The sequence below is a fragment of the Myxine glutinosa genome, chromosome 9 (assembly GCF_964187855.1).
Source record: "Myxine glutinosa chromosome 9, kmMyxGlut1.1, whole genome shotgun sequence".
Lineage (NCBI taxonomy): Eukaryota > Metazoa > Chordata > Myxini > Myxiniformes > Myxinidae > Myxine > Myxine glutinosa.
The window spans coordinates 20,725,608-20,752,978 of NC_136269.1; the positions used below are offsets into that span (position 1 = coordinate 20,725,608).

The 27,371-nt window shown below is 44.3% G+C and overlaps 1 protein-coding gene across 1 annotated transcript in view; it reads left to right on the forward strand.

Moving 5' to 3' along the window:
- The window catches only part of LOC137416551 (matrix metalloproteinase-14), a 137,742-nt gene that overhangs the window by 45,300 nt on the left and 65,071 nt on the right, over nt 1–27,371 (forward strand). The window contains exon 2 of the mRNA XM_068102183.2: nt 18,574–18,722. Coding sequence (XP_067958284.2) covers nt 18,574–18,722 — 149 coding nt within the window. The remainder of the gene's footprint in view (nt 1–18,573; nt 18,723–27,371) is intronic.

Here is a 27,371-nt window from a genome sequence, read left to right on the forward strand (position 1 = left end):
GTTCTGCTCTGAGTTTGACTTTAACGCAACCTCTTTGCCTGCTAGTGCTAACACAGGCATTATGTTTATATGGCAGGTGACTTGTGCTTATTGAGGCACAAGTTTGTGTTGCTGCAGGAGCTAAAGGGTGAAAAAAAAAAATATATATATATATATATATATATATATATATATATATATATATATATATATATATATATGTATAATGTTTGTCTAGCTTTCCTAAGAGGCCATCTACCCTGAGCTCAAAGTGCAGCATCCTTACTACTCTACGTCCATCGGATGTTCACCACTTTAGAGCAGATAGGTGTTGTTGGCTACATCCATCCTCTCTTCTCTGTCTACAGCACAAGGCCTCTCTTCAGTTCCTGACTGACCGAGTGTCCCCTTTGGCTGCTATTGAAAGGGCCTTCTTTGGAGGCTAGCGCCATTGTTCATAGAGGCCCGTGGCATACCAGTGAAAAACAAAGGCTCATTTGACCTCAGAAAAAATACTGCATCATTGCTCTCTTGTCCCTTGGCTTGACTGTTTTTTTTTATTTGTTTGGCATTGGCACCATTCATTTTTAAGTCATAGCAAGGGGTCCCTGCTCGAATTCCCTACTGCTTGAAAAATTGACTTATCGGAAGGAATATGAAACGCAGGAAAAAAATGCAGGGACTCTGCCAGTCAGAATTGTGCGTGACCACGGAAAAGGTAGACCTATAATCTAACTATTAATTTGCAATTGGTCACTGGCTTTGACACCAATATAAAATTTTATGCTGGACCCTAGGCATGAAAAAAACACATCTATTGAACACAGTTTCTAATTTGACCACCTCGCCGCCATTAAACATTTAAGTTGCATTAGCTGTGGCAATAAATGCGAATTGTTTCCCCCAGCTTGCTGGCTTGATGACAGAAGACGCCATTTGTATTTTGGCCGCCTTTATCCTTACCTCGTTGAGAATCTCGTGCTGCTACTGGCAACTTGCTGGTCATGGTGAATTTAAAGTTTCGCAACAAAAGGCAAACTTAGACTGCTGTTAGTCCCCTACCGGTTTCACCAGAGGGGCTTTTAGGTTTGCTCTCCATCCGTCCGTCCCACCTGTGGTTTGCTGGACTCTAATTCCCATACCCTTTAACATATTCAACTGAAGCTTGGTACCTGGCTTTATTATGATGAGTTTCAGAAAGTGCAACAAATTCTGTAGCTTTGCATACCTAAAACATTTTGGCCTACTGTATATGGCTCACAGTTGCTGAGTGCTTGGAACAAGAACATTCATTGGGACCAGTAGGGACATGTCTTGCAAAGCAACTCTCCCTCTTGTTTCTTATGGTGTCGTAGTTATGTAAAAAAGGTGAAAAACTGCTCATCCCCCTTTGGAATATTGGGGATTTTTGGATATTGTGGATCAGGTTGAGAGATCTGATTTTTTAACTTTCAGTGACATTACTTAAACTTAATGCTAAGCTAGTGTAACCTTTAGCAAAGCTCGATTTAAGTAGTTTTATACAAAGGATGAGTTGGGCAAAAAGCCAGAGGAAGGTCTTACAAGTGAATGTCATCCCTGGGGTTCTTGGAGCCTTAAAGAAATAGCTGAACCGCTCGCCAAACGTCGCCTGTGCCTTCACTGCTCGTTTTAGACCTCGGCCAATCTCAACTCATCTTTGAGCACAAGTCAAAGGCCAGCATGATCGCGATGCACTCAGCACACCTGTTAAAATAAATGTGGCGGTTTGTCTTCCAAAGCACCTGGACATTTTTTGATCCATGGCCTCTGCAGCTTTGTACATTGAATGCTTAGTAAATGGACACAACAAAGCACGGTCATCTAATACCTGATCGTTCTTACTTGGCTTACTTTGTGAATCATGAAAAAATGTCAGTATTGAATTTCCCATTCCTCTGTAACTTACTCATCCATAAAGCGGTGGTCACGTGTCGAATGAAGTGACGTGACTCTGAAACCGTTTTTCTTGAATGTATGAATTGAATTTTCTTGAATTTTCTTGAATACAGTAACTTTGGGGAATCATTTCATAAATGATGGGTTTAGTTTCTTTGTGTCAAAGTTCTTGGGCTCGGATTGTCTAAAAGGCCCATCAGTGCTGCTGCTATAAGGCTGTCCGCATTTTACAAGCAGGCCCAAGGGCAGGACCTCTTCGCTGACCCAGCAGTTCCACTGCTTTTGAAGATGTTTTACTAGCACAGCTCAGGCTGTTTTACTCGATTAAGGCCCGCATCGTAGCTTTTTTCAACACTTCACAGCATGCTCGTCATAGTTTTTGTCAGAACCTCCCAGCATGTCATGTGAGTTCAAGGGAAGTCAGGGCTTTCTTTCTGAGCAGAACCACCCAACAAGGGGAGTGCGGCCTTTCCAGCTGGTAAAATATAATCGGGCATAAGCTTGGGTAGATTACTGGAGGATATTTTTGAGTTGTCAGTGAGCTTAAATTACAAGGGCCGTATTTTACCCTGACTTGTAGGTTTTAAAAACTTTTTGTACTGTTTTGGGTTTGAAAGAGCAAAACACAAACGGGATAACATTTCTGGAGCTGTACGTCGGATTCCAGGTAGATTTCCTTTGCTATGTGCTGGCCAACCAGATTTTACTACACAACTCACGTGATTGACTCCGCACACACCCTGCATTACTTTCAGGGACCATTTACATATGACATCCCAAAATTGTCCCTACCATTGTATGCCCTATACATCCCACTTCCTTTCCCACTACTTCCTTTCCCACTACTTCCTTTTTGCTTCCAACCTTCCCTCTCTTTTACCCCATTACCTCACTTCCTTTTTTCCTATTCCTCTTAGTTTTTCTCAATATAACTCTCCCCCGTCCTTATGTACATATATGCAGATATGTTTCCTGGTGCAGGCCTCTGTGTGCCATAGCTTTCTTTCTGTCTTCATGATTTGAAGAAATGTATCACTAATTGCCCCCCTCCCAAGTGCAATATTTGATGTTTTTCTATATGTTTTCGGCACTTCATAACTTGCTTTGTTTGAGGGCTCTTTGTTCTGTAATCCAATACTTTTCGGTTCAATCCCTAACCTAATGATATTATCATCCACCGTGATGAACTGGTTACTGCTACAGCTATCCACATTTTAAGCATAACCTTCCTTGGGGACAGCACCACTCAAGGAAGAATGATTGTGATTGACCTGCCATCAGGTGTGCGAGACGTCTCTGTTAAGCTTTTGGGGCATAGAAAGGCTTTGCTTGGAGCCAACATAAACAGAGGCCTTCATCTCAGATTCGTCTCTTTTGTAATTTCTTTGGATTGGTTGGGTGGGAAGCGGGTTGGGAGGGGGAGTTGGAATGGTTGGAAATGGAGTTGGCAGCTAGGTGAAGACCATACTGTTTTGATTACCCACTGTTTTTGTGAGCTGTGCATCACATGACCAGTGAATCTACGAGACATTGCAAATACTTGCTCATTGTCACATGAGGCTTTTGCTTCGCGAGATTCGTGCAAGATGTACGATGTTTGTATGGAGGTAAAACAAAAAAACAGCTGAATTTATGCAATTTCCAGCTGGGTTTGATCCAGTGGGTTTTGCTTTTAGGGTGTGAGGTTATTCCTGAGTCATTTCTTTCTGGTTCTGTTGAGGATCTTACTGTACAATTTTTTATTTTTTTTACCTTCTGCTCTTGCTTGTTGGCCTACAGTGAAAACGTCTTCAGTGTTTTTGCTTTTTTTTCTCATTATAAGATTATAAAATGTATCGGACTATCTTTGCCTGTCATCATGTGCACACTGTACATCTTATTTATTAGCACTTGGTCACTGGTGGATATGAAAGAATCTGTGGTGTCTTTCATGAAGAGTTAGCGAGTCATCACCGGCCTCTTTGTCGTCTTTTCTTTGACAAATGCATAATAATATCTGTATTTATACGATCTTCCCTGCTGGCAAGCGAGTGATTTATAAAGACCCAGTCCGACTGCTACGTGAATTATAAAGACATTAGTGGAACATCGACAAACCAACGCAATATATGGGATTCTATTCTGATATCAAGAGCCTGGTGTTGGCTTAGCGGTTAGGGTGCCAGCTTGGGATCCTAGGACCCTGGGTTCGAATCCCGATCGATCGCTGAATTAACGCCAGGGGGGTTGACACAGCCTGTCATCCATCCGAGGTCGGCAAATTGAGTACCAGTTGACTGGTAATTCCCCGTGTGTCGCAAGAGGCAACTAACAGTGTTGGCGGCAGGAAGGGCACCCGGCCGTAAAACATTGCTTCAAAAAGGGGACCACGGTGCCAGAAAAAGGCCAACCCCCGCTCTGCGGGGAAAAATGGCCCTAAAGGAGGTTCCTATTCTGATATCAAAACAACATGAGCATTAAGGCCCAGAAAGGATTCATACCATACATAATACAGGCAACTGAGATTGACTATTTGTGGTCTCTCTCCTTGAAACTCATTCAGTCAACTCTGAAGAAGAAGATCAAGAACCAATCCTTTTGTGTCTTCAGAAGCATAGAGCTCCAAAGCAATTTCCTTGGCTCTGGGACACAATCCTAGATGGGTTGTCACTCGGATGCAGGATACTCGAATGGCTCATTCTTCCGAGTAAGCTGGCACTCATTTTGCCGACCGCAGAAGGATGACAGGCTGAGTCAAACCACCTTGTGTTATGTTGGACTCTGAGATCTTAAACCAGCCACCTGAACTGTTAAGCCGACACTAAACTGTTCCACTCTGGCACAACACATAAAATACATAATATACAGTCACGTGAAAAAGTAAGTACACCCCATGTAAAGTTTTGACATTTTCAACATATTTCAACATACAGCTATTTGATCTTCATTTTAACAATATTGACAGATAAAGGTGATATAATATAACAAATATCATGAAACATTTACCTTTTGTAGTCCATTATATCTATCTATAATTCCAGTAATCTCTGTGTGTATGTTTGTATGTTTGTATGTCTGTGACCGCTGTTTCTCGACAACCACGGGTCCGATATACTTGAAACTTGCCAGGTATATTGCTGGGGACCCGAGGATGTGCCTTTTCAAGGTTTCATATTAATCGGAGAAGTAGTTACCGAGCTATGTCCAAAAAACGATTCAACCAATCAGAGAGCAGCGAGCTATCACGTGTGCCGAACGTGGCGAACAGACTCTGCCTCGGACGGCACATTTGAGAGCGTATTCATTTATTTCACGTTGGCAAACTATGTTGCCGTTAAACTATGTTGTAAAACTAATTAAAACTAATTTGCGACATATTAATCGGAGAAGTAGTTACCGAGCTATGTCCAAAAAACGATTCAACCAATCAGAGAGCAGCGAGCTATCACGTGTGCCGAACGTGGCGAACAGACTCTGCCTCGGACGGCACATTTGAGAGCGTATTCATTTATTTCACGTTGGCAAACTATGTTGCCGTTAAACTATGTTTTAAAACTAATTACGTGCACGCTATGGCGATTTCTTTACCAAACTCCGCAAGCCGTTCGCTTTGGACCAAACCATTTCATGTAAATAGAGGGGGGGGATTGTCACCGTACTCGCAAGCCGTTCGCTTTGGACCAAACCATTTCATGTAAATAGAGGGGGGGGATTGTCACCGTACTCGCAAGCCGTTCGCTTTGGACCAAACCATTTCATGTAAATAGAGGGGGGGGGGGATATAATTTTAGATATATATATAGTACGAGCATGCCCTAGTAATTTAAATAAACATACAGACTTGGCATTTAAGATGGAATTTTTTTTTTTCTTGACTTGGGTTTACTTTCCTAACTCAGTATATCAATCTAGTGAGTTTCTTTTACACTTTGGTGATTTATTTGTTAAAAGAACCATGTCATTGATTGTCTGTCGCAGCAAGAAGTCAACAACAGGATTATATCACAGGTGGCATGGCAAAATGTACGGACAGGTGCATTTGATGATTGGCTTCACAGTCGGGTATACAAGGGTTGTTGCGTTCTGTATTAGTGGAAAACAACTGCTGCACGTCTCCAAAGGTTATTGCCGCTTCCTCTGGAGATGGTCCGTCAACTCGACAATGCTGTTTGTCATGGTGTGGTGGCTTTACGAAATTACGGCATGAAACAGCGTGCTATTGCTCGGCAGTATGGCATCACTCAAGGTCAGGTGTCAAAGATCCTGAAACGAAATGCTCAGAGGGGTGTCCCTACTCCAATACCGAGGCCAGGACGTCCCCGCAGAACCACAAGGAGGGATGATCGCCAGCTGCACCGGTTAGTCCGCAATGGCCGTACCAAGTCAGCTAATCGGCTTCGGGCTGAGTGGCAGCAACTGACAAATGTGCCTGTATCCAGAAGGCTAGTCAACCAACGACTGGTTCAAGCAGGCTATCGTGCCAGGCGTCCCCTGAGAAAGCCACGCCTGACCAGACAACACCGCCAGCGCCGATTGCAGTGGGCCAGAGAGCACCGTCAATGGCAGCCAGGACACTGGAATCACGTGATCTTCAGTGACGAGTCTAGATTTCTGGTCTATCGTCAAGATGGTCACGTCCGAGTGTGCAGACAAGTGCATGAAGCCTACAACAAAGATTGTATAGTGCCAAGAGTCCAAGCTGGAGATGGTGGGGTGACCGTTTGGGCTGCTTTTCATGCAGGGGGCAAAACTGACCTGGTTGTTCTGAATGGAAACCTGAACCAGTTCAAATACAGGGCCATTCTGGAAGAAACATTGCTTCCATTTGCTCATGCAGCCTTTCGAGGAAACTTTGTCTTCCAAGATGACAATGCACGGCCTCATCGTGCTCGCATGATCCAACACTTTCTTGCTGACCGTGGTGTAGAGCATATGGAGTGGCCTGCCATGTCCCCGGATATGAATCCGATAGAGAACTTGTGGGCAGAATTAACGCGTCAAATCGACCACTTGGACCAGCAGCTGACCTCTGTGCGTGAATTGCAGCAGGCTATTGTCACTGCATGGCAAGCGATTCCTGTCCAAACCTTGGCAAATCTCGTGAACAGCATGCCTCAACGTGTACGTGCTCTCCTGAATGCTCGTGTGGGTTACACGAAGTACTGAACTGTAATTTTACTGTCCGTAAGCCCAGTCGTAATTTAACTTTTGTTTTTGTTATAAAAAAAATTTGGCTAATGTGCAAAATAAAGAGATACTTCTGGAAAACGTACAGAAGTTTAACACAGTACTGTCCATGAATTGAGTTCGATATCAGTTTACATCACTTTCAAGGATCAATTTATTTGTTTCGAAATGTCAAATGTGTTTTTTGTTTCTTTTAAAGGTCACATTAACAAAATCTAGAATAATTTCAACATAATTCCAATGAACTTTTGGTTCTAAGACATCTTGAAAAGTAAGTTCACCCCCACAAAAAAAATATTCCATATTAAATGCTTAGTCTGTAACTGCAAATTTCGCATGTGGAAAAAGTAAGTACACCCTTGGCACTAATAGGTGGTATTGCCCCCTTTGGCAGAAACAACCTCAAGTAGGCGTTTCTTATAACTGTCTACCAGTCTCTGACATCGACTGGGAGAAATTTTTGCCCACTCCTCCATGCAGAATTCTTTCAGCTGTGCGATGTTTGAGGGATTTCTTGTATGCACAGCTCGTTTCAAATCCCCCCACAACATCTTGATGGGATTTAGATCTGGGCTTTGACTTGGCCATTCCAGAACCCTCAATTTCTTTCTTTTCAGCCATTCCTTGGTGGATTTACTGGTATGTTTAGGGTCATTGTCATGTTGCAAAGTCCGCCTTCGGTTGAGCTTCAACTTTTCGACAGATGGCCTCACATTATCCTCAAGCACCCTCTGGTACAATGAAGAATTCATAGTGGATTCTATGATGGTGAGCTGCCCAGGCCCTGATGTAGCAAAGCTGCCCCAAACCATAATATTTCCACCACCATGCTTTACAGTTGGTATCAGGTTCTTGTGGTCAAATGCTGTCTTTGGTTTTCGCCAAACATGTCTTCTGGTACTGTGGCCAAATAGCGCTACCTTTGACTCATCTGTCCAGAGCACATTGTTCCAGAAGTGCTGGTCTTTGCCTCGGTGTTCATTGGCAAACTTTAGTCTTGCCCTGATGTTCTTTCTGGGCAGCAAAGGTTTCCTCCTGGCACACCTCCCATGTAGATCAAATTTGTGCAGCCTCTTTCTAATGGTAGGCTCGTGCACTTTGACATCAACAGTGGCAAGAGCTACCTGTAGGTCCCGTGATGACATTCTGGGGGTTCTTAGAGACTTCTTTCAGCATCTTGCGGTCTGCTCTCGGGCTGAACTTGCTGGGGCGGCCTGGCCTGAACAAGTTGGCAGTTGTTTGGAATCTTCTCCACTTGTAGATGATCTTCTGGACAGTCGAATGATTGATTTCAAATTGTTTGGAGATCTTTTTAAATCCCTTCCCAGACTCGTAGGCATCTATAACCTTCTCTCTGAAGGCCTCAGAGAGCTCTTTTGATCTAGGCATGGTGACGCCGCACACTTCAACAACAAAGGGCAAACCAAACTAAATGTCTGAGGTTTAAATAAGACAGGTTCCTCCATGATCCTCTCTAATGATGTTCTAATCATTTGCACCTGAGCTGGTGCACCTGATTCTAATTTTAGGTATTTGAAGTAGTGATAAATGTAGGGGTGTACTTACTTTTTCCACATGCGAAATTTGCATTTATGTTTATTTAAATTCTACAATGGACTACAAAATGTAAATGTTTCATGATATTTGTTATATTATATCACCTTTATCTATCAATATTGTTGAAATGAAGATCAAATAGCTGCATGTTGAAATATGTTGAAAAAGTCAAAACTTTACATGGGGTGTACTTACTTTTTCACGTGACTGTACATATAAATATACATGCACCATAATTTGTCATGATGTGTGAATTCAGTTATGCTCTTTCTTAGTTAGCTTATATAAAGAATCCATTGTTCTTAATTGATCCCCCCCCCCCCTTTTTAATAATCTGAGCAAGAAGTTTCAAAATTATGGAGCAACTGCATTAGTCTTTGGTGGCAAAACGTCCATCATTCTGAGTCTGTGATGTTGGCAGTTTGATGCCGACACCAGCTGAGTCATACCAAAAACCTTAATAATGGTAAGTGCCACTTCCTCGCTTGCTGCTCAGCATTTATAGGATAGAGGATGGACAAACTCCATAGGTTGCTATCCCATGAGAGTGGGGGTGTGAAGGGTGAGATTTCACATCCTATGAGAGGAGGGGGTGTGAGAGGTGAGATTTCTTCTTATTTTCCTCGCTGACTGTGGAAAACGACATCACGAGATGGCTTCGTTGACACCCAGGATCCACTGGGGAGTTAGGTCGCTTCCCCAAAGGTCACCAGCTGTGTTCGTCTGAAGTCAAGTCCGGTGTTACCTAATGCCTCTGTCTGCTTGTAACAGCTCCTTCGTGAGCCCCAGCACCTGTAAAAAAATTTAAAAAAAATAAAAACTATCGATGAAAATTGGCAGCAGTGTGATGAGGATGTATTTTACGATGTATATATTCGGTGGAGGTCATTGTGTGGAATTGTCTTCCTTCCTGATTCTCATTGTTCATTGTGAATTTTGATAAACGGTAAATGAAAAAGGACACAAATTAAATTGACTGCAGAGGGAAGGGGAGGGAAGAGGTTATCTTTGTCCTTGAAATATCCATGTGCACTGAAGTTCAATTAAATAAATATATAATCAGCTTCCACTGATAGTGATTGAATTGATAACCTCGTGTTCTTCATTTTGTATAAATGTTTTATTTTCAAATGTAAAACCTGTACCTTGTCGATAAAGAAGGAGCTACAGATTGAAGGGACAACAAGCATAGCATTAGAAATGGAGAAATAGAGTGTGCAAGGAATGAGATTTTTCTCTCCCACTTTGCTTCATAAGCTAAAGTTAACCCTGAGATTAAACGGTCACGGATTATTGTTCCAAGTAAATCCATTATAAGCTTTCCAACGTCATCATTTCTATTCTTCTATGACAGAAGGAACTGCTAAAGCTCCAGCTTCTTCGTCTTCTTCTTTGTGACGTGCATACACGCATACATACACACACCGTGCCTATAGAAAGTCTGCACCCACCTTTCAAATTTTTCACCTTTTCTTGCCTTATAGCCTGGAATTGAAATGCAATAAATCTGGCTTTTTCCACCTTTATTTACACATCGCAACCCACAACTTTCAAGTGAAAAACAAATTCTACAAATTTCAGAAAATTAATTAAAAATACAAAATTAGAATATCTTGGTTGGAACAGTGTCCACCCCCCTGAGTTAGTACTTGGTGGAAGCACCTTTCACAACAATTACAGCTGTGAGTCTGTTGGGATAGGTCTCTACCAACTTTGCACACCTTGATTGGGCAATATTTGCCCATTCTTCTGTATAAAACTGTTCAAGCTCAGTCAAGTTGTGAGGGGAGCATTACAACAACAAAACAACAGGCATTTTAAGGCCATTTTCCCTGCAAGAGCGGGGGTTAGCCTTGTGGTCCCCATGACAATCTTCTCCATTTTGCCCTATTTTCTGCATCTCCCCTTGTTAACCCCCTTGCCCGCATTTCTTCTTCGACCATCTTTAGCCAAGTCTTTCTCAGTCTTCCCCGTCCTCTACTTCCTTCTACATTCATTTCCATCACTCTTCTCAACCAGTCACTTTCATCCTTCCTCAACACATGACCAAACCATCTCAAACTGTTTCTCTTCACAGCATCCATCACAGGCTCTATTCCCATCATCTTTCGCAATTCATCATTTGGCTTCCTCTCTCTCAACGATACTCCACACATCCACCGAACCATTCGCATTTCCACCCTTTCCAGCCTTCGTTGCTGCTCTACGTTCATTACCCATGTCTCGCTCCCATAAATCATAACACTTCTCACACATGCAGCATACACCTTTCCCTTCAGCTTCAACGACACTCCCCTCCTCGTCAGCACGCCACTCAGTTCCCGAAACTTCTTCCATGCACATCTCACTCTAGCAACCGTTGCAGAGTCTGATCCACCTTCTCCATCCAGCATGTCTCCTAGGTAACAAAATGTTTTCACACCTTCCAGCTTCACGCCGTCTCCAAGATCGAACTCAACATTTCATCCATCTGCAGCTCCCTCTGTGCACACCTTACACTTGAATGTAGCTGCCACACTGATTAATGACCCTCTCAAACCACTACATTTTTGATGAACCCACTCAGCGCACATTGTACATTGAATGGAATTCACTCCGACACTCTTCCTGCACATAGCACACGGCCACTTCCCAGTTCTTTCCACCTCACCACATGCGTTCCCACTTGCCATCACCTTCGTTTTTCCGATATTCACCTTCAGACCTTTTGTCTCCATACATTCCTTCCACTTGTTCATCTTCTCCTTCAGTCCATCCATACTTTCTGCAATCAACACCAGATCATCTGCATACAACAACTCCCACGGTAAACCCTCCTTTACGTTCCGAGCCAGCACCTCCATCACAGCTACAAATGGTAGTGGACTTAGTACCGACCCCTGATTCCCACCTTCACCTCAAACTCACCACTGTTCCCGTCCTTCGTCCTTACAGCTGTGCGCGCTCTTTTGTACATTGCCATCACTACTCTGATCAACCATTCCTCCACTTCTAGCTTCCTCAATGCCCATGTCACTTCTTCACGTGGAACCCCATCGAATGCTTTCTCCAGATCAACAAACCCAAGAAACAACTTCTTCCCCTTCTCCATGTACTTCTCCTGCAACTGCCTCACAATAAAAAGCATGTCTGTCATTCCTCTTCCTGGCATAAATCCAAACTGCATTTCGTCAATCTTCACTTTCTTCCTTATTCTCCTCTCCAACACCCTTTCCAATACCTTCATTCCATGCTCCAATAACTTTATCGCTCAATACGAGCCACAGTCCAGAGGGTCACCTTTCCCCTTGTATAGAGGGACGAGGGTACTCAGTTCCCAATCCACTGGAATGCGGCCTGCTTTCACCACCAGATTGCAGATCTCTGTCATTCTCTTCACACCCCAATTTCCCACTGCCTTCAACATATCTCCCACAACTCCCGTCGAGGAGAGCATTGATGGACAGAAATCTTTAAGTCATGACACAAATATTCGATTGGGTTTAGGTCGGGGCTCTGACTGAGCCACTCAAGGACATTTTTTTTTGTTCCTTAGCCACTCCAGGTGTAACTTTGGCTGTGTGCTTTGGGTTGTTGTCATGCTGAAAGGTGAACCTCCCTCTAAGCTTTCTTGCAGAAGGCAGCAGGTTTTCCTTTAGGATTTTTCTGTATTTTAATTCATCCATTTTCCCTTCTATCCTGGCAAGTGCCTCAGTCCCTGCTGCTGAGAAACATCCCCATAACATGATGCTGCCACCACCATGTTTCACAGTAGGGATGGTGTTCTTTGGTGATGTGCTGTGTTGGGGTTGCGCAAAACGTAACGTTTTGCATTTCGGCCAAAATTTTCCACCTTGGTTTTGTCAGACCACAAGACTTTTTGCTATGTGGCTTCAGAATCTCTGGAGTGTTTTTTGCATAACTCATATGGGACTCAAGGTGAGCTTTTTTGAATAATGGCTTCCTTCTTGCCATCCTACTGTACCGGCCAGACTTGTGGAGTACTTGGGATATTGTTGTCACATGCACACAGTGATCAGTCTTTGCCATAAAGGCCTCTAGCTCTTTCAAAGTTGACATTGGCCTCTTGGTGGCCTCTCTGATCAGTCTCCTCCTTGAATGATCATCCATTTTAGAGGGATGGCCTGATCTAGGCAGGGTCTTGGTGGTACCATTTGCCTTTCACTTCTTAATGATTGGCTTTACTGTGCTGGGAACACTGTGCTAGGGATATTCATTCAATATTCAAGGCCTTTGGAATATTTTAAACCTATCCCCTGATCTGTTTTTGCAATAAATATTTGTTTTCCATTAATCGTCCCACCTTTTCTAAAATCCAAACTCACCCCTCCACTCCTGAACTTCCCCCTAACCCATCCCTTTCAAATCTACCCCCTTGCCCCTCCCCTCATAAACTCCCCCTCTCCCCTCCCCTCATAAACTATCCCCTCACCCTTTTTCTCATAAACTCCCCCCTCATCCCTCCCTTTCAAAAGTCCCCCCTCCCTCCTCCCCTTCAAATCTCCCCACCCTCCTTTTTCTTCAATTATCTCCTCTCACTCCTCCTCCTCAAAGCGTCCTCCTGCTTCCTCTCCCTTCCAACTCTTACCTCCATCTCCTCCAACCTTCTTCCTCGCTCTTCCCCCCTCAAACAACTCCTCACTGTGCCTCATCCAATCACCATCAAACCTTTTGTCCTCCTCATCCTTCCCTTTCTCCTAGCTCTTCTGAAATCTCCGACACACTTTCAACAGCTCTCCCTACCTCCTCCTCCTCTTCCTCATCTTACCCTACCCCTCCTCTCCCCTGTCCTGTATCCGATGCTCCCCCTTCCTCTTCTTTAACGATATGGACTTCAAACATCTGGGGCCTTCGCTCAAACTTGATTGATCTCTCCATACATGAGGACATTCTCCCAGAAGGATTTTGGCTTGTTCAGGTGTGTTTTGGCAATCTCCAGTTGGGCTTTATTATGTCTCTCTCTCAGAAGTGGGGTCCTCCTGGGTCTCCTTACATAGAACCACCTTTCATTGAGTTGGCCACAGATGGTATGAGTTCAAACTGTCGTACCTTGTGTCTGAAGGTCAGCTTGAATCTGTTTGGCAGTTGAATGAGTAGCTTTCTCCACCATTCAAACAATCCTTCGCTGCAAACTTCGATCAAGTTTTCTCTTGCGGCCACGTCCAGGGAGGTTGGCTACAGTGCCATGGGCCTTAAACTTCCTGATAACATTGCATACGGTGGAGACAGGAACATCAAGGTCTCTGGAGATGGACTTGTAGCCTTGAGATTGTCCATGCTTGGCTACAATCTTGTGTCTGACCTCCTCAGACAATTCTCTGGTTTTCTTTCTTTTCTCCATGCTCATTGTGGTACACAGAGTGACACAAAACAGCAGAATGACTCCTTTTCTCTATTCAAACTGGTTTAATGAGTGATTTTTATATTGCAGGCACATGCAACTCACCACAGGTGAGTTCAATTCCAAAGTAAAGGAGAATCACCTGCTTCAAATCGAATTATTTCTAACAACTTCTAAATGGTGCCAGTAATATTGTCCAGGCCATTTTAGGATTCCTGTGTGGAATAAGCTAAGATTTAGTATTTTTTCACCTTTTTTCCATTGCAAACCAAAGAAATACAAATGTGGATACCAAAAGATTTTTTTATTTCAACAATTTTCAGGAAGAAATGGTGCATTATTTGAAAAATGTGCAAGGGTGCCAATATTTTTGGCCATGTCTGTACACACACACACACACACACACACACAATACACGCACACATACACAAACTACATACACATATACACATACGCTATGTACACAACAACAACAACAACAACAACAACAACAGGCATTTTAAGGCCATTTTCCCTGCAAGAGCGGGGGTTAGCCTATTGTCCCATATGTACACACACATACACAAACTATATACACACATATGCACATACACATATAGACATACACTATGTACACACACATACACAAACTTTATACACATATACACATACACTATATACATATACACACACATATACACATACACAAATACACACACATACATATATACACACACACACATACACAAACTACATACACATACACATATACACACACATATGCATATACACACACAAATACACTTATACACTTTTCTGGGACAATCTATATAATGCATGCCTTCAAATCTATGAAAAATAACTTGTTGGGAGGATTCATACTTAAGGTGCCACAAAGGCACCATCGATGTCAATAGCCTGGTAGGGCAAGGCTCAAGTCCTACCCGGCAATTACTATCTACAGTTTATAGTTGGTGGGACCTTTTTATACTTTATAAGTATAATGCACACTGTTTTAACAGAAAAGATCGTGTAAACTGGTTGCGTTATTGAACAATATCAGTGGATTCTTCACACTTATAAATTTGTGTTCTCATGCTAAATATAGAATGTCGAAATACATTTCTTGTACATAAGTTAATTACTGAGAGTCTAAGTTCAGGGTATTTTGATATAAATGAAGCAGAAAGTAAAAAAGGCCATCACATTCTTGTTAAGGATAAAACATTCCTGGAAATAAATAAAATAAATCTCATAAGTAGCAAAAATTGATTTTACATGAAATCCTGAATGGTTCAAGTTTACATTCAATCAAACAAATGTTCCGGATTATTTACGGAGTGTTACTGCTGCCGAAACGGTTCCTGAGTACACATTATGCTGGGTGGTTTGCCGTTGCCTTCCCAGCATCCAGTCAAGCTGGGAATTTGGAATACTAGGGCATTGCCCGTACGTGGGTGCCCGTTCCGTGGCCAAAAAAAAAAAAAAACGCTACCCGTACGCTCTACCCCGCCCGTACGCCCGTAAACAAAAAAAGCAACGCTCTTCGCTTCCGCCCTTCGCTCTGACTGAATTGGGAGAAATAATGCGCATAAGAAATCGAATTACGTACCGTAATGGCGGTCAGCTCGTAACGCGCTCAGCTCCGCTCGTCTCACATCGGCCACGCCTACGCAACAGAGCGTTCTGTGATTGGCTGCCGGAAGATAAGTCGTCACTGTCCGGAAGTTCGCAAATCGCAGTTAGGATGAATCGTTTTAATTTAATCGCAGTTTGAATTCGTTTTAAAACATAGTTTAACGGCAACATAGTTGAAAAGCCTTGCCTTGCTGCAAACAGCTGCTGCAAACAACAACAACATGGAAGGCTGCACTGTCCGGAAGTTGGCATATCGCAGTTACGATTATTTTAGTGTTAATGGCCAATTATTCAATTAGCGCCAACGTATTTTGGCTGTTTGCAATTTAATCGCAAGGAAAAGTAGAAAGAGAAGAGGGAAAAAAAGAAAAGCCTTGCATTAACGCATTAACGCTTGCATTGCATTAACGGTTCGGCACACGTGATAGCTCGCTGCTCTCTGATTGGTTGAAGCGTTTTTTGGACATAGCTCGGTAGGTACTTGTCCGATTAATTACAAACCTTGAAAAGGCACATCCTCGGGTCCCCAGCAATATACCTGGCAAGTTTCAAGTATATCGGACCCGTGGTTGTCGAGAAACAGCGGTCACAGACACACAGACACACAGACAGACACACAGAGATTGCTGGAATTATAGATAGATGTCCATGGTGTTCCAATTCTCATTCGTATTATTCCACAGCCTTAAATCATTCCTTATAAGGTCAAGTGATCATCAGAGTGTCCACTCCTTACTAATCACATGGTGTCCCCACCGTTCCATCACTTGTCGTTGATGCAACTCTGCCTGTGAAGTGTCAGTCAGACAGCTCATAGTGGGGTCGGGAATCGAACCCATAGTAGATAGCTCAAAGTCACAGACTTTAAAATCGAACCCAGCGTAGACAGAGCTACCTCCTCTCCCACAGCTGCGCCACCCTCTTGGCATCCCCAGTAGAACCTGGTTGAGGATCAGTTCCATCACTTGTCGTTGATGCAACTCTGCCTGTGAAGTGTCAGTCAGACAGCTCATCGTGGGGTCGGGAATCGAACCCAGAGTAGATAGCTCAAAGTCACAGACTTTAAAATCGAACCCAGCGTAGACAGAGCTACCTCCTCTCCCACAGCTGCGCCACCCTCTTGGCATCCCCAGTAGAACCTGGATGAGGATCAGTTCCATCACTTGTCGTTGATGCAACTCTGCCTGTGAAGTGTCAGTCAGACAGCTCATCGTGGGGTCGGGAATCGAACCCAGAGTAGATAGCTCAAAGTCACAGACTTTAAAATCGAACCCAGCGAAGACAAAGCTACCTCCTCTCCCACAGCTGCGCCACCCTCTTGGCATCCCCAGTAGAACCTGGATGAGGATCAGTTCCATCACTTGTCGTTGATGCAACTCTGCCTGTGAAGTGTCAGTCAGACAGCTCATCGTGGGGTCGGGAATCGAACCCAGAGTAGATAGCTCAAAGTCACAGACTTTAAAATCGAACCCAGCGAAGACAAAGCTACCTCCTCTCCCACAGCTGCGCCACCCTCTTGGCATCCCCAGTAGAACCTGGATGAGGATCAGTTCCATCACTTGTCGTTGATGCAACTCTGCCTGTGAAGTGTCAGTCAGACAGCTCATCGTGGGGTCGGGAATCGAACCCAGAGTAGATAGCTCAAAGTCACAGACTTTAAAATCGAACCCAGCGTAGATAGCTCAAAGTCACAGACTTTAAAATCGAACCCAGAGTAGATAGCTCAAAGTCACAGACTTTAAAATCGAACCCAGAGTAGATAGCTCAAAGTCACAGACTTTAAAATCGAACCCAGCGTAGATAGCTCAAAGTCACAGACTTTAAAATCGAACCCAGAGTAGATAGCTCAAAGTCACAGACTTTAAAATCGAACCCAGCGTAGACAGAGCTACCTCCTCTCCCACAGCTGCGCCACCCTCTTGGCATCCCCAGTAGAACCTGGATGAGGATCAGTTCCATCACTTGTCGTTGATGCAACTCTGCCTGTGAAGTGTCAGTCAGACAGCTCATCGTGGGGTCGGGAATCGAACCCAGAGTAGATAGCTCAAAGTCACAGACTTTAAAATCGAACCCAGCGAAGACAAAGCTACCTCCTCTCCCACAGCTGCGCCACCCTCTTGGCATCCCCAGTAGAACCTGGTTGAGGATCAGTGCACGTTTGGTGCTGCTTCTGGGTCAACAGTATTGGTGATCAATAGGAAATTGAATTCTGATCGATTGTCCCATTCCCTCAAGAACACGACTCCTGTAATTGGTTTTGAGATTAATCTTCCAGTAAAATGATGATCTCAAGTGTGGTTCAATTAAATATTGATCCGAAAGAAGCAAAAGAAATGCTCATGATCCTAATTTTACCCACACAGACTTCTGATATGGACATTTATTGGGGTTGTATGAGCTTTGATAGAAACTGAGCTCAAACTACGACGAAGCAAGTTAAAATGTGGAGAGTAATACAGAACACTTCAATCAATATCCCACAATAACACATTAATGAGACAATCCGATGTACCAATAGTACTACATTCAACTTCCCATTGCAATTACTCATAGTCTAGTGTTCTTTTTGTGTTTTTCTTGTGTTTCCATAATCAATAATCATGTATGTGCGTGCATCCATTGTACTTACTGTACACACATCTCTGTAAAGGAAAATGTACTAAGTATATACCAAGTATGCCAAGGACACGTTTGTATACACAAGTATTTACTCCAACGAGTCTTCCTTTTCCGTTTGTCATACACTTCCCTCGTGTTCCTTGAACATTGTCGACAGTGTGCTAATTTTACACCAACAGCTTCGCTCAACTTCAGGCTTGGTTATACATGTTCAAAGGGAAAAATATAATATATCTATTTCAGGATTAACAATTATCATCAAAATTGTGAGAACAGCAGAGTGGATCTCATAAAGTGCATCCAATTTGCCATAAGGTGAAGGGTGAAGGCACAACCTTTTATCGGATTAGGAATGATCGTTTATTGTCTCCTTGCAGACGTGGTTACAGCGATATGGATACCTGCCTCCCGGAGATCTGCAGCTCTCAACACTTCGCTCGTCCAATAGTTTGACTCGTGCTGTGAGCGCCATGCAGGAGTTCTACGGCATTCCTGTTACCGGCGAGCTGGACGAGGTCACAATACAGTAAGGCCTTGTCACTTCCACATACTCTCTTTCAATCCTCAATGCTCTATTTGCTAGGTTAGTGAAGATAGGAAAGATAATGAGTTTGTATGGGTAACAAAATGGGGGTGGTGATGAACTGCTGTCTCGAAGGACTTGGGAGGAGACCGTAAAAGGACAGACTGATCAGGAAGACGATGCTGCAACAGATTCCGATATCATAATGGGACATTCTCTTGCAGAGCAGTATCTTAATTTAAACAGTGTATCTAAGAAAAGCCAGTCTTACATTGCAGGTTGATTTCAGCTCATCATTGTCATCACCATGCATTGTACCCCCATGTGAGGCCCAGAAGATGCAAAAGCATTCCTGGATGAGGGAAGGAAGTGGTTAATTTGCATTGCCTTCGGTATGGTATGAAGTAGATCAGGGTAGGAATTTTGAATTTGGCCAAGATACCGATGCACAATGACCTTCTATTTTTGAAAGGCCTGTGGAATCTTTAACTCCCAGTGGCAAACGCTAGAGATGGTACAGTCAGCTTGATGTCCTCCAAAGAATGGTGAAATTCATTTATACAGTGCTCTACTTGCAGGCTAATGAGGTAACAGCTGGAATGGAATACCTTTATATTCCACCAAAGTGAGTATTGTGCACTTGCTTTTCAGCCAGAGCTGGAGGGTGACATTTTACTACTTTTTCAAAGCCTTTCCTAGTTTGCACAGGATTTGGAATGCATCTTTGGCACTCCATGAAATTTCATTTGATTTGATGAATTTGATTTTACTAGGGCATGCCCGTACTATATCTATATCTAAAATTATATCCCCCCCCTCTATATACATGAAATGGTTTGGTCCAAAGCGAACGGCTTGCGAGTGGTGACAATCCCCCCCCTCTATTTACATGCAATGGTTTGGTCCAAAGCGAACGGCTTCCGGAGTTTGGTAAAGCAATCGCCATCGCGTGCACAAACGCGCAGGAAAGCGAATGAATCGCAAATTCGTTTTTATTAGTTTTAAAACTTTATTAAAACATAGTTTAACGGCAACATAGTTTTCCAACGTGAAATAAATGAATACGCTGTCAAATGTGCCATCCGAGGCAGAGTGTGTCCGCCACGTTCGGCACACGCGATCGTTCGCTGCTCTCTGATTGGTTGAATCGTTTTTTGGACATAGCTCGGTAAGTAATTGTCCGATTAATATGAAACCTTGAAAAGGCACATCCTCGGGTCCCCAGCAATATACCTGGCAAGTTAAAAGTATATCGGACCCGTGGTTGTCGAGAAACAGCGGTCACAGACAAACGTACAGATGTACAGACAGACAGACAGAGATTACTGGAATTATAGATAGATGACCTCTTTACCACAGACTAACGTAACATTAAACTTCAGTGCATCAACTCCATATGATACATTATTCTACAGCAATGCTGTCCTTTTATCCCATAAAAGTAAACTGTACCAGGTGACAGTCAAAAGGTAACATAGTGTATATATATATATATATATGTGTGTGTGTGTGTGTGTGTGTGTGTGTGTGTGTGTATATACATATATCTACATATATCTACATATATATTATATATATATATATATATATATATATATATATAAATTTTTTATTTTTTATTTTAAATAAACAGGAATCAAATTCCTGCGAGGGGCTAAGTGTGAAAAACTCTGGCTCAACACGGGGCTCGAACCAAGGACCTTCATTGATTACGCGTCAACAGCCCACTGTGCTATTGAGCCAGCCGTAATGAACCACCTTTAGAGGCCATTATTACCCTGCAGAGCAGGGGTTGGTGAGGAGCTAGGGGTTGGAGAGGAGCGAGGGGTTGGAGAGGAGCGAGGGGTTGGAGAGGAGCGAGGGGTTGGAGAGGAGCGAGGGGTTGGAGAGGAGCGAGGGGTTGGAGAGGAACTAGGGGTTGGAGAGGAACTAGGGGTTGGAGAGTGAGGAGCTAGGGGTTGGAGAGGGCGAGGGGTTGGAGAAGGGCGAGGGATTGGAGAGGGGCGAGGGGTTGGAGAGGAGCAGGGCTTGGAGAGGAGCGAGGGGTTGGAGAGGAACGAGTGGTTGGAGAGGAGCGAGGGGTTGGAGAGGAGCTAGGGGTTGGAGAGTGAGGAGCTAGGGGTTGGAGAGGAGGGAGGGGTTGGAGAGGAGCGAGGGGTTGGAGAGGAGCTAGGGGGTTGGAGAGGAGCGAGGGGTTGGAGAAGAGCGAGGGGTTGGAGAGTGAGGAGCTAGGGGTTGGAGAGGAGGTCGGGGTTGGAGAGTGAGGACATAGGGGTTGGAGAGGAGTGAGGAATTGGAGAGGAGTGAGGGGTTGGAGAGTGAGGACCGATTGGAGAGGAGAGTGAGGTTGGAGAGGAGAGTGAGGTTGGAGAGGAGTTGGAGAGGAGCGAGTGGTTAGAGAGTGATGGCCGATTGGAGAGGAGAGTGAGGAGCGATTGGAGAGGCGAGTGAGGAGCGGTTGGAGAGGGGAGTGAGGAGCAATTGGAGAGGAGTGTGAGGAGGTATTGGAGAGGAGTGTGAAGGGTTGGAGAGGAGCGAGGGGTTGGAGAGGAGCAAGGGGTTGGAGAGGGGCTAGGGGTTGGAGAGGAGCGAGGGGTTGGAGAGGAGCGAGGAGTTGGAGAGTGAGGGCCGATTGGAGAGGAGAGTGAGGAGCGATTGGAGAGGCGAGAGGCGTGATTGGAGGGGAGTGTGAGGGATTGGAGAGGAGTGTGAGGGGTTTGGAGAGGGGCTAGGGGTTGGAGAGGAGCGAGGGGTTGGAGAGGAGCGAGGGGTTGGAGAGGAGCAAGGGGTTGGAGAGTGAGGGTCGATTGGAGAGGAGAGTGAGGAACGATTGGAGAGGCAAGTGAGGAGCGATTGGAGAGGAGTGTGAGGGAGAGGAGTGTGAGGAGGTATTGGAGAGGCATGTGAGGGATTGGAGAGGAGTGTGAGGGATTGGAGAGGAGTGTGAGGAGGTATTGGAGAGGCGTGTGAGGAGGTATTGGAGAGGAAATTTTGTGAAATATTTTGTGACATATTTTGTGAAATAAATAAATTGTGTTCATTACACCATTTCTGGATCTGATGAATTGCCAGTAACCATTTTGCAAAATTGAATGTGCAGCATCTAACTCAATATGTCGAAATGTCACACACGTCCATGCCCATGAGATTCCCACGGGTGACCCCACTAGTATATATATCCCTCCAACTTGATATGGGAGCAAGGCACAGGTTGAGTCCCATGTCAGGAAATGCTGCACAATATGTCAGCAACGAGAGCCGTCTGCCACCCAAACACAATGTCGCTGCCTCGCTAAGCACCAGTTAGGAGGTTTGTGGTCAGGAATGATAAATTTAACAAAAAGAGCACATCTGACCCTGAGTATGACATGATGCTGATGTCATGATTTATGTGCATGACATCATATATTGTAGCAGGATCGATCTCTAAGGGTTAATCAAACTCTTCAGTAGAATGATAGTTATTTCTTAACATTTGTGTCGATAAGCGTGACGTACTATTCATGCAATAGATTGGTTATATATGCTTCGCAATAGATATGCGTTGCCTATGTGCAGTGGGATATTTGTTTTCCATACCCTTCTGTTTTATCCTCCCCTATTCAAAACTCTGGCTACAGGTTTTTAATGTTCTTATCTTCTGTTTACATGTCTTTACAAAGCACACATGGGAGATTTACAGCTCAAGCCATGAGAGCTTGACTCCTGTCTGTCTGTTTGCGAGCAGATCTCTGAAAAAGTTATTGACAGATTCGGACAAAATTTTGTGGACAGGTTCGACATTGGACAGGACAGGCAAATTGAATGTGGACAGGCAAATTGATTAGATTTGGTGAATCCGGATCCGGATCCAGATACTAGAATATTTTAAGTGATTCTTCACCATTGAGTGATGGGGCCAAAACGATATATAGCACGGTATTTAAAAAAGTTGTGGATGGATTATGACAAAACTTATTTGCTTCTAGCATGTGTACGTCTAAAATTATTACATTTTAAGTTGCGCAAGAACTATATAAACACCTTGTATAAAGTATTACAGTTAAAATGGAACTTCCCACTTTAGTTGCACTTTGTGAAAGGCAGAACCACCCACTGTTAAAAGCAGTTGTCAGCTGCTACACCACTACCTCCAGTATTAGTTCGCTGACATTTGGCTTTAGAGGCCTTTTTCACAATGCCAGCCCTCCCCTTGACAAGGAAATCGATCAATGGACTTTGTAATTAGAATGGAGTGCATTTCCCCGATGTCTTTCGCTGCGTGTAAGTACATATTTATTTAGCCTGTCTTATAGGATGGTACAGAGGTAACACATTTACCTTTGAGCTGTCTTGTCTGGGGTTGATTCCAAATCTGATAAAATGTCTGCCTGGTGCTTTGCAGGCAGGCCATATTTCATCACAAAGTGCACCATCCCTCAGATGGACATTGAGATGAGTGTCCTGACTGATCACATTAGGTGGATTATGTTTAAAAAAAAAAACACGGTCTTGCACGAAGAGGAGGCGAGTCATCGCCGATACCCTGAATGAATTACAAATTTCCGACGGAACGCCAGGCCACACCAGTCGGTTTTAAACTTTGCTCTTTTTTCGTTTTAAAGCCTAAATTTTTCTTGTCGCTTCATACTTAGATGACTTGACTGAAGTCGGCTGTTGATTCCTAAAAAGTGTCTATGTTCCATGTACCTTAGTCCTGTCTGTCGCTTCTCTGATTATTACATTATTTGTTCGATTGTTACAGTTTAATCGTGCCTCCATTTTGCTTTGACTATAATATATATGAATGATCGTTTTATGGCCATTTTCCCCGCTTGAGCAGGGGTTGGCCTTGTGGGCCCCATGACAATCATGGTTCCCTGTTTGAGGCAATGTTTTTATGGCCAGATGCCCTTCCTGACGCCAACCCTTAGTCGCCTCTTATGATGCGCAGGGATACGGTGTACCTATTCTAAATCGGGGTACACCCCGTGATCATTCATCCCAGCAAGCTGGTACTCAATTTGCCGACCTCGGAAGGATGACAGGCTGAGTCAACCCCCCTGGCGTTAATTCAGCGATCGACCAGGATTCGAACCCAGGATCCTAGGATCCCAAGCCGGCACCCTAACCGCTAAGCCAGCACTAGGGTACCATTTATATACCAGGGTATCCATTTTGCTTTGATTGTTGTTCAATACTCTGATGTGGCAATTGCTGGTTTTCAGTTGCCAAAGTGTTTCTGGAAGTTATGATTTTGCAATTATGGAAGTGACTTGTGCATTCCTTTGCACATGCTTTGTCTGACCTGTTTGACTCCTGCAGGCACCACTCCCAAACGCACCTTCCTCCACTCCAGTCTTTGTCTGATAGGAGAGGCCACTATTTTTCTCCCACCACACCTTCCTGTTGCTATAGTGTTAATGTTGACAGACCTGTGTTATCTTCTGATACTTGCACCTTTTACCCCAACGTTCTTTGCCACTCATCGTGACATCTGCTTATCGAATGTACACCTTTACCAAAAGTATTGATTTGGCTGTTTAGTTGTGTGGCTAAAAACGTGTTTCTATCTCCACCGGCTGCGTGTGGCTTCGATTTAAATAGCTGCTCACTTGACGCCAGGGAAACCAAGGCCTTCAAGATTATTTGAATCTCCCACGATGAAGCTAAGTCTCTGGGCCTATCACTTTGCCATAGCAGACAGGTCGGTGGTCTCTCTCTCTTCTCCCACCTCCTTTCTGGTCTTGCACCCACTGCTCTTTCCGTGCTTTGTCTACCCCGGATTTCTACACGATGCACGCAGTCAACCATAAACCCCCTGCTGGTGAAACTCCCAAAATCCAGGATCGTTGCTCACCTCCACTCATTTGGTCTTATTTTTCCCCACCTGTAGAACCAACTTCCACATTCTCCTCGATGTCATTTTACCGTCCAGGTCCTCAGGACAGCTGTTCACCACCATCTCAGATCACCCATCCAAACCATGATCTTTTCTTGTTTTTGTTTTTGGCAGCACACCATTATGTGATTTCTGCTTCATAGCAAATGCAAATTAAGTGGTGGATTGTGGTTGGTTTTGGTATTGTGGTCTGTTATCTGGCCCTCAAGCAGTGTTGCAGTGAGTGTTGTTCGGTTGGTTTTAGGTCGGGGCTCTTGGCTGGCCACTGCCAATTTTTAGCGTTGTTGTGCTTGAACAAGTTCCTAACGGACAGCGTTACGATAAGGTGCTTATACACTGTACAGCGCCGGTGGATGTTGAGGGCCCTCGCCGTAGTATAGCATCAATGTATTAATGATACATTGTTCAAAATATCACAGTATTGTTCATTTAAGATACACAATTCCAAAAGGCCTTTTTAAACCCCTTGAAACATTTTGGAGTGTTTTCAAACCCCTTACTTTTAGTAATATATATATATATACATATATATATATATATTCATTCTTCAAACCCCTTACTTTTAGATTAGTATGCAAAAATAATGCCTTCATTTGGAAACGCTAAAAATCAGAACTTGATGCGATCACACTCAAATTTTTATGTCAAAAATTACATTAATTGTCATGTATGCAGTGCAAATGTTCACCGTTGTATCCCTACACCGGGACCGGGTTGTATCCCTACGCCAGAGCTCGGATGGCGCTGCTGTGAATCGGGCCTTGATTGGCAGAGTGAATAAACGCGTACGACAATTGATCGCAGTTTGTCGAGATACTTTACATGGCGACGAAGGTAAACATCTAGACCATGACATCTTTCGGCCATATCGATGAATTCGACCCTCATGAGGGGGATTTTGACACGTATTCTGAGCGTTTGTCTTTCTACTTCGAGGCGAACGGCATTGCGACCGAAGGCCTGATGAAGGCCGTCTTCCTGTCCGTTTGCGGAGGTGAGACGTTCACACTCGTTAAAAACCTGATTCGGCCTCGGACAATCCAGGAGCTCACGTATGCAGAGCTCAAGGCCGCTTTGAAGGAACATTGCAACCCATCTCCTTCAGTCATCCTGTGTCGGTTTAATTTTTACATGTGCAGACAGCAGCAAGGTCAGTCGATCGCAGACTTCATTGCACACCTCAAAAAACTGTCACATCTGTGTGAGTTTGGGGACACGATTGATGACATGCTTCGTGATTTGCTGGTGGTTGGCATGTCCGATGACCGCACTCGTAGACGCCTGCTTGCTGAGAGAAGACTGACGTTCCAAAATGCCAGAGACACCGCAATTTCCATGGAAAGTGCTGAACGCAACGCTACAAGCATCGGTGCCACTCGCTCATCTGGTACCAGCCCTGCTGTGAATCGGTTGGATCATGTTCAGCCACAACGTTGGAACAAGGCTCCTCGTCAGAAGCCAGTGCAGTCTCAAACCCACAACAACTGTTTTCGGTGCAACGGAAAGCACCCTCCGGAGACGTGTCGGTTCAAAGATGCCACCTGCCATTTCTGTTCGAAAACTGGCCATATTGCTCCAGCTTGCATCACTCGCAAATCGGGAAAAGGAAAAGCTGCTGACAAGATTCATCAGTTTATCGGTTCGGAGGAACCCGAGCTTGACCAGGTGAGCTCTGTTTCCGACAACTCAGAATCGTATGACCTGCTTCATATTGATTCTCACCATAGGCGGGACCCTCTTCTTGCCAATGTTGTCGTCAACAATCGACCATTGCAAATGGAGGTCGACACTGGTGCGGCCGTCTCGCTCATCAGCCATGCTGTTTTCACAAACCTGTGGAGTGATGCTGACCGACCCCATCTGAAACCTACTACCTATGGACTCTCCACCTATACAGGTGAGAAGATTGTTCCCTGCGGTACATGTGATGTCACGGTGGGCTACGATAACCGTGAGTTTCACCTACCCCTGATCGTCATTCCTGGAAAGGGCCCTTCCTTACTCGGCAGGAACTGGTTGAGCATAATTCGACTGAAGTGGGAAAGCATTCATCAACTCCGGGCAGCCAATGTTTCTCCTACCGCAGCATACACACTCAAAAATGTGCTGGATACGTACCCGGATGTCTTCAAGGATGAGCTTGGAACCTTGAAAGGACATACGGCTAAACTCAGGGTTGACCGGGATGCCAATCCTATATTTTGCAGGGCTCGCCCAGTCCCTTTCGCCCTGCGTGAGCGGATTGACAAGGAACTGGATCATCTTGAAAATCTGGGGATCATCGAGCAAATCCAGTATGCCGAATGGGCGGCGCCCATCGTTCCAGTCATAAAATCGGACCAGTCCATCCGCATATGTGGAGATTATAAAATGACCGTGAACAGGTGTTCTTCATTGGATAAATATCCAATCCCGAGGATCGAAGACCTCTATGCTCGTCTCACGGGAGGCAAGACTTTTACGAAACTCGATCTCAAATCCGCCTATCTACAGCTCTGCTTGGACGAGAATTCGAAACAGTATCTTACCATCAACACGCATCGTGGGTTGTATAGGTACCACCGACTTAGTTTTGGAGTGAAATCTGCACCTGGAATTTATCAGCGTGTCATGGACAGTTTGTTTGCCGCCGAACGCAACGTCGTTTGTTACCAGGATGATATTCTGGTTACTGGTCGTACGGACGCGGAACATCTACAGAACCTGGAGAGAGTTCTGAAGAAGATTTCGGACTCCGGCCTACGTTTGCGTCGAGACAAGTGCAAGTTTAT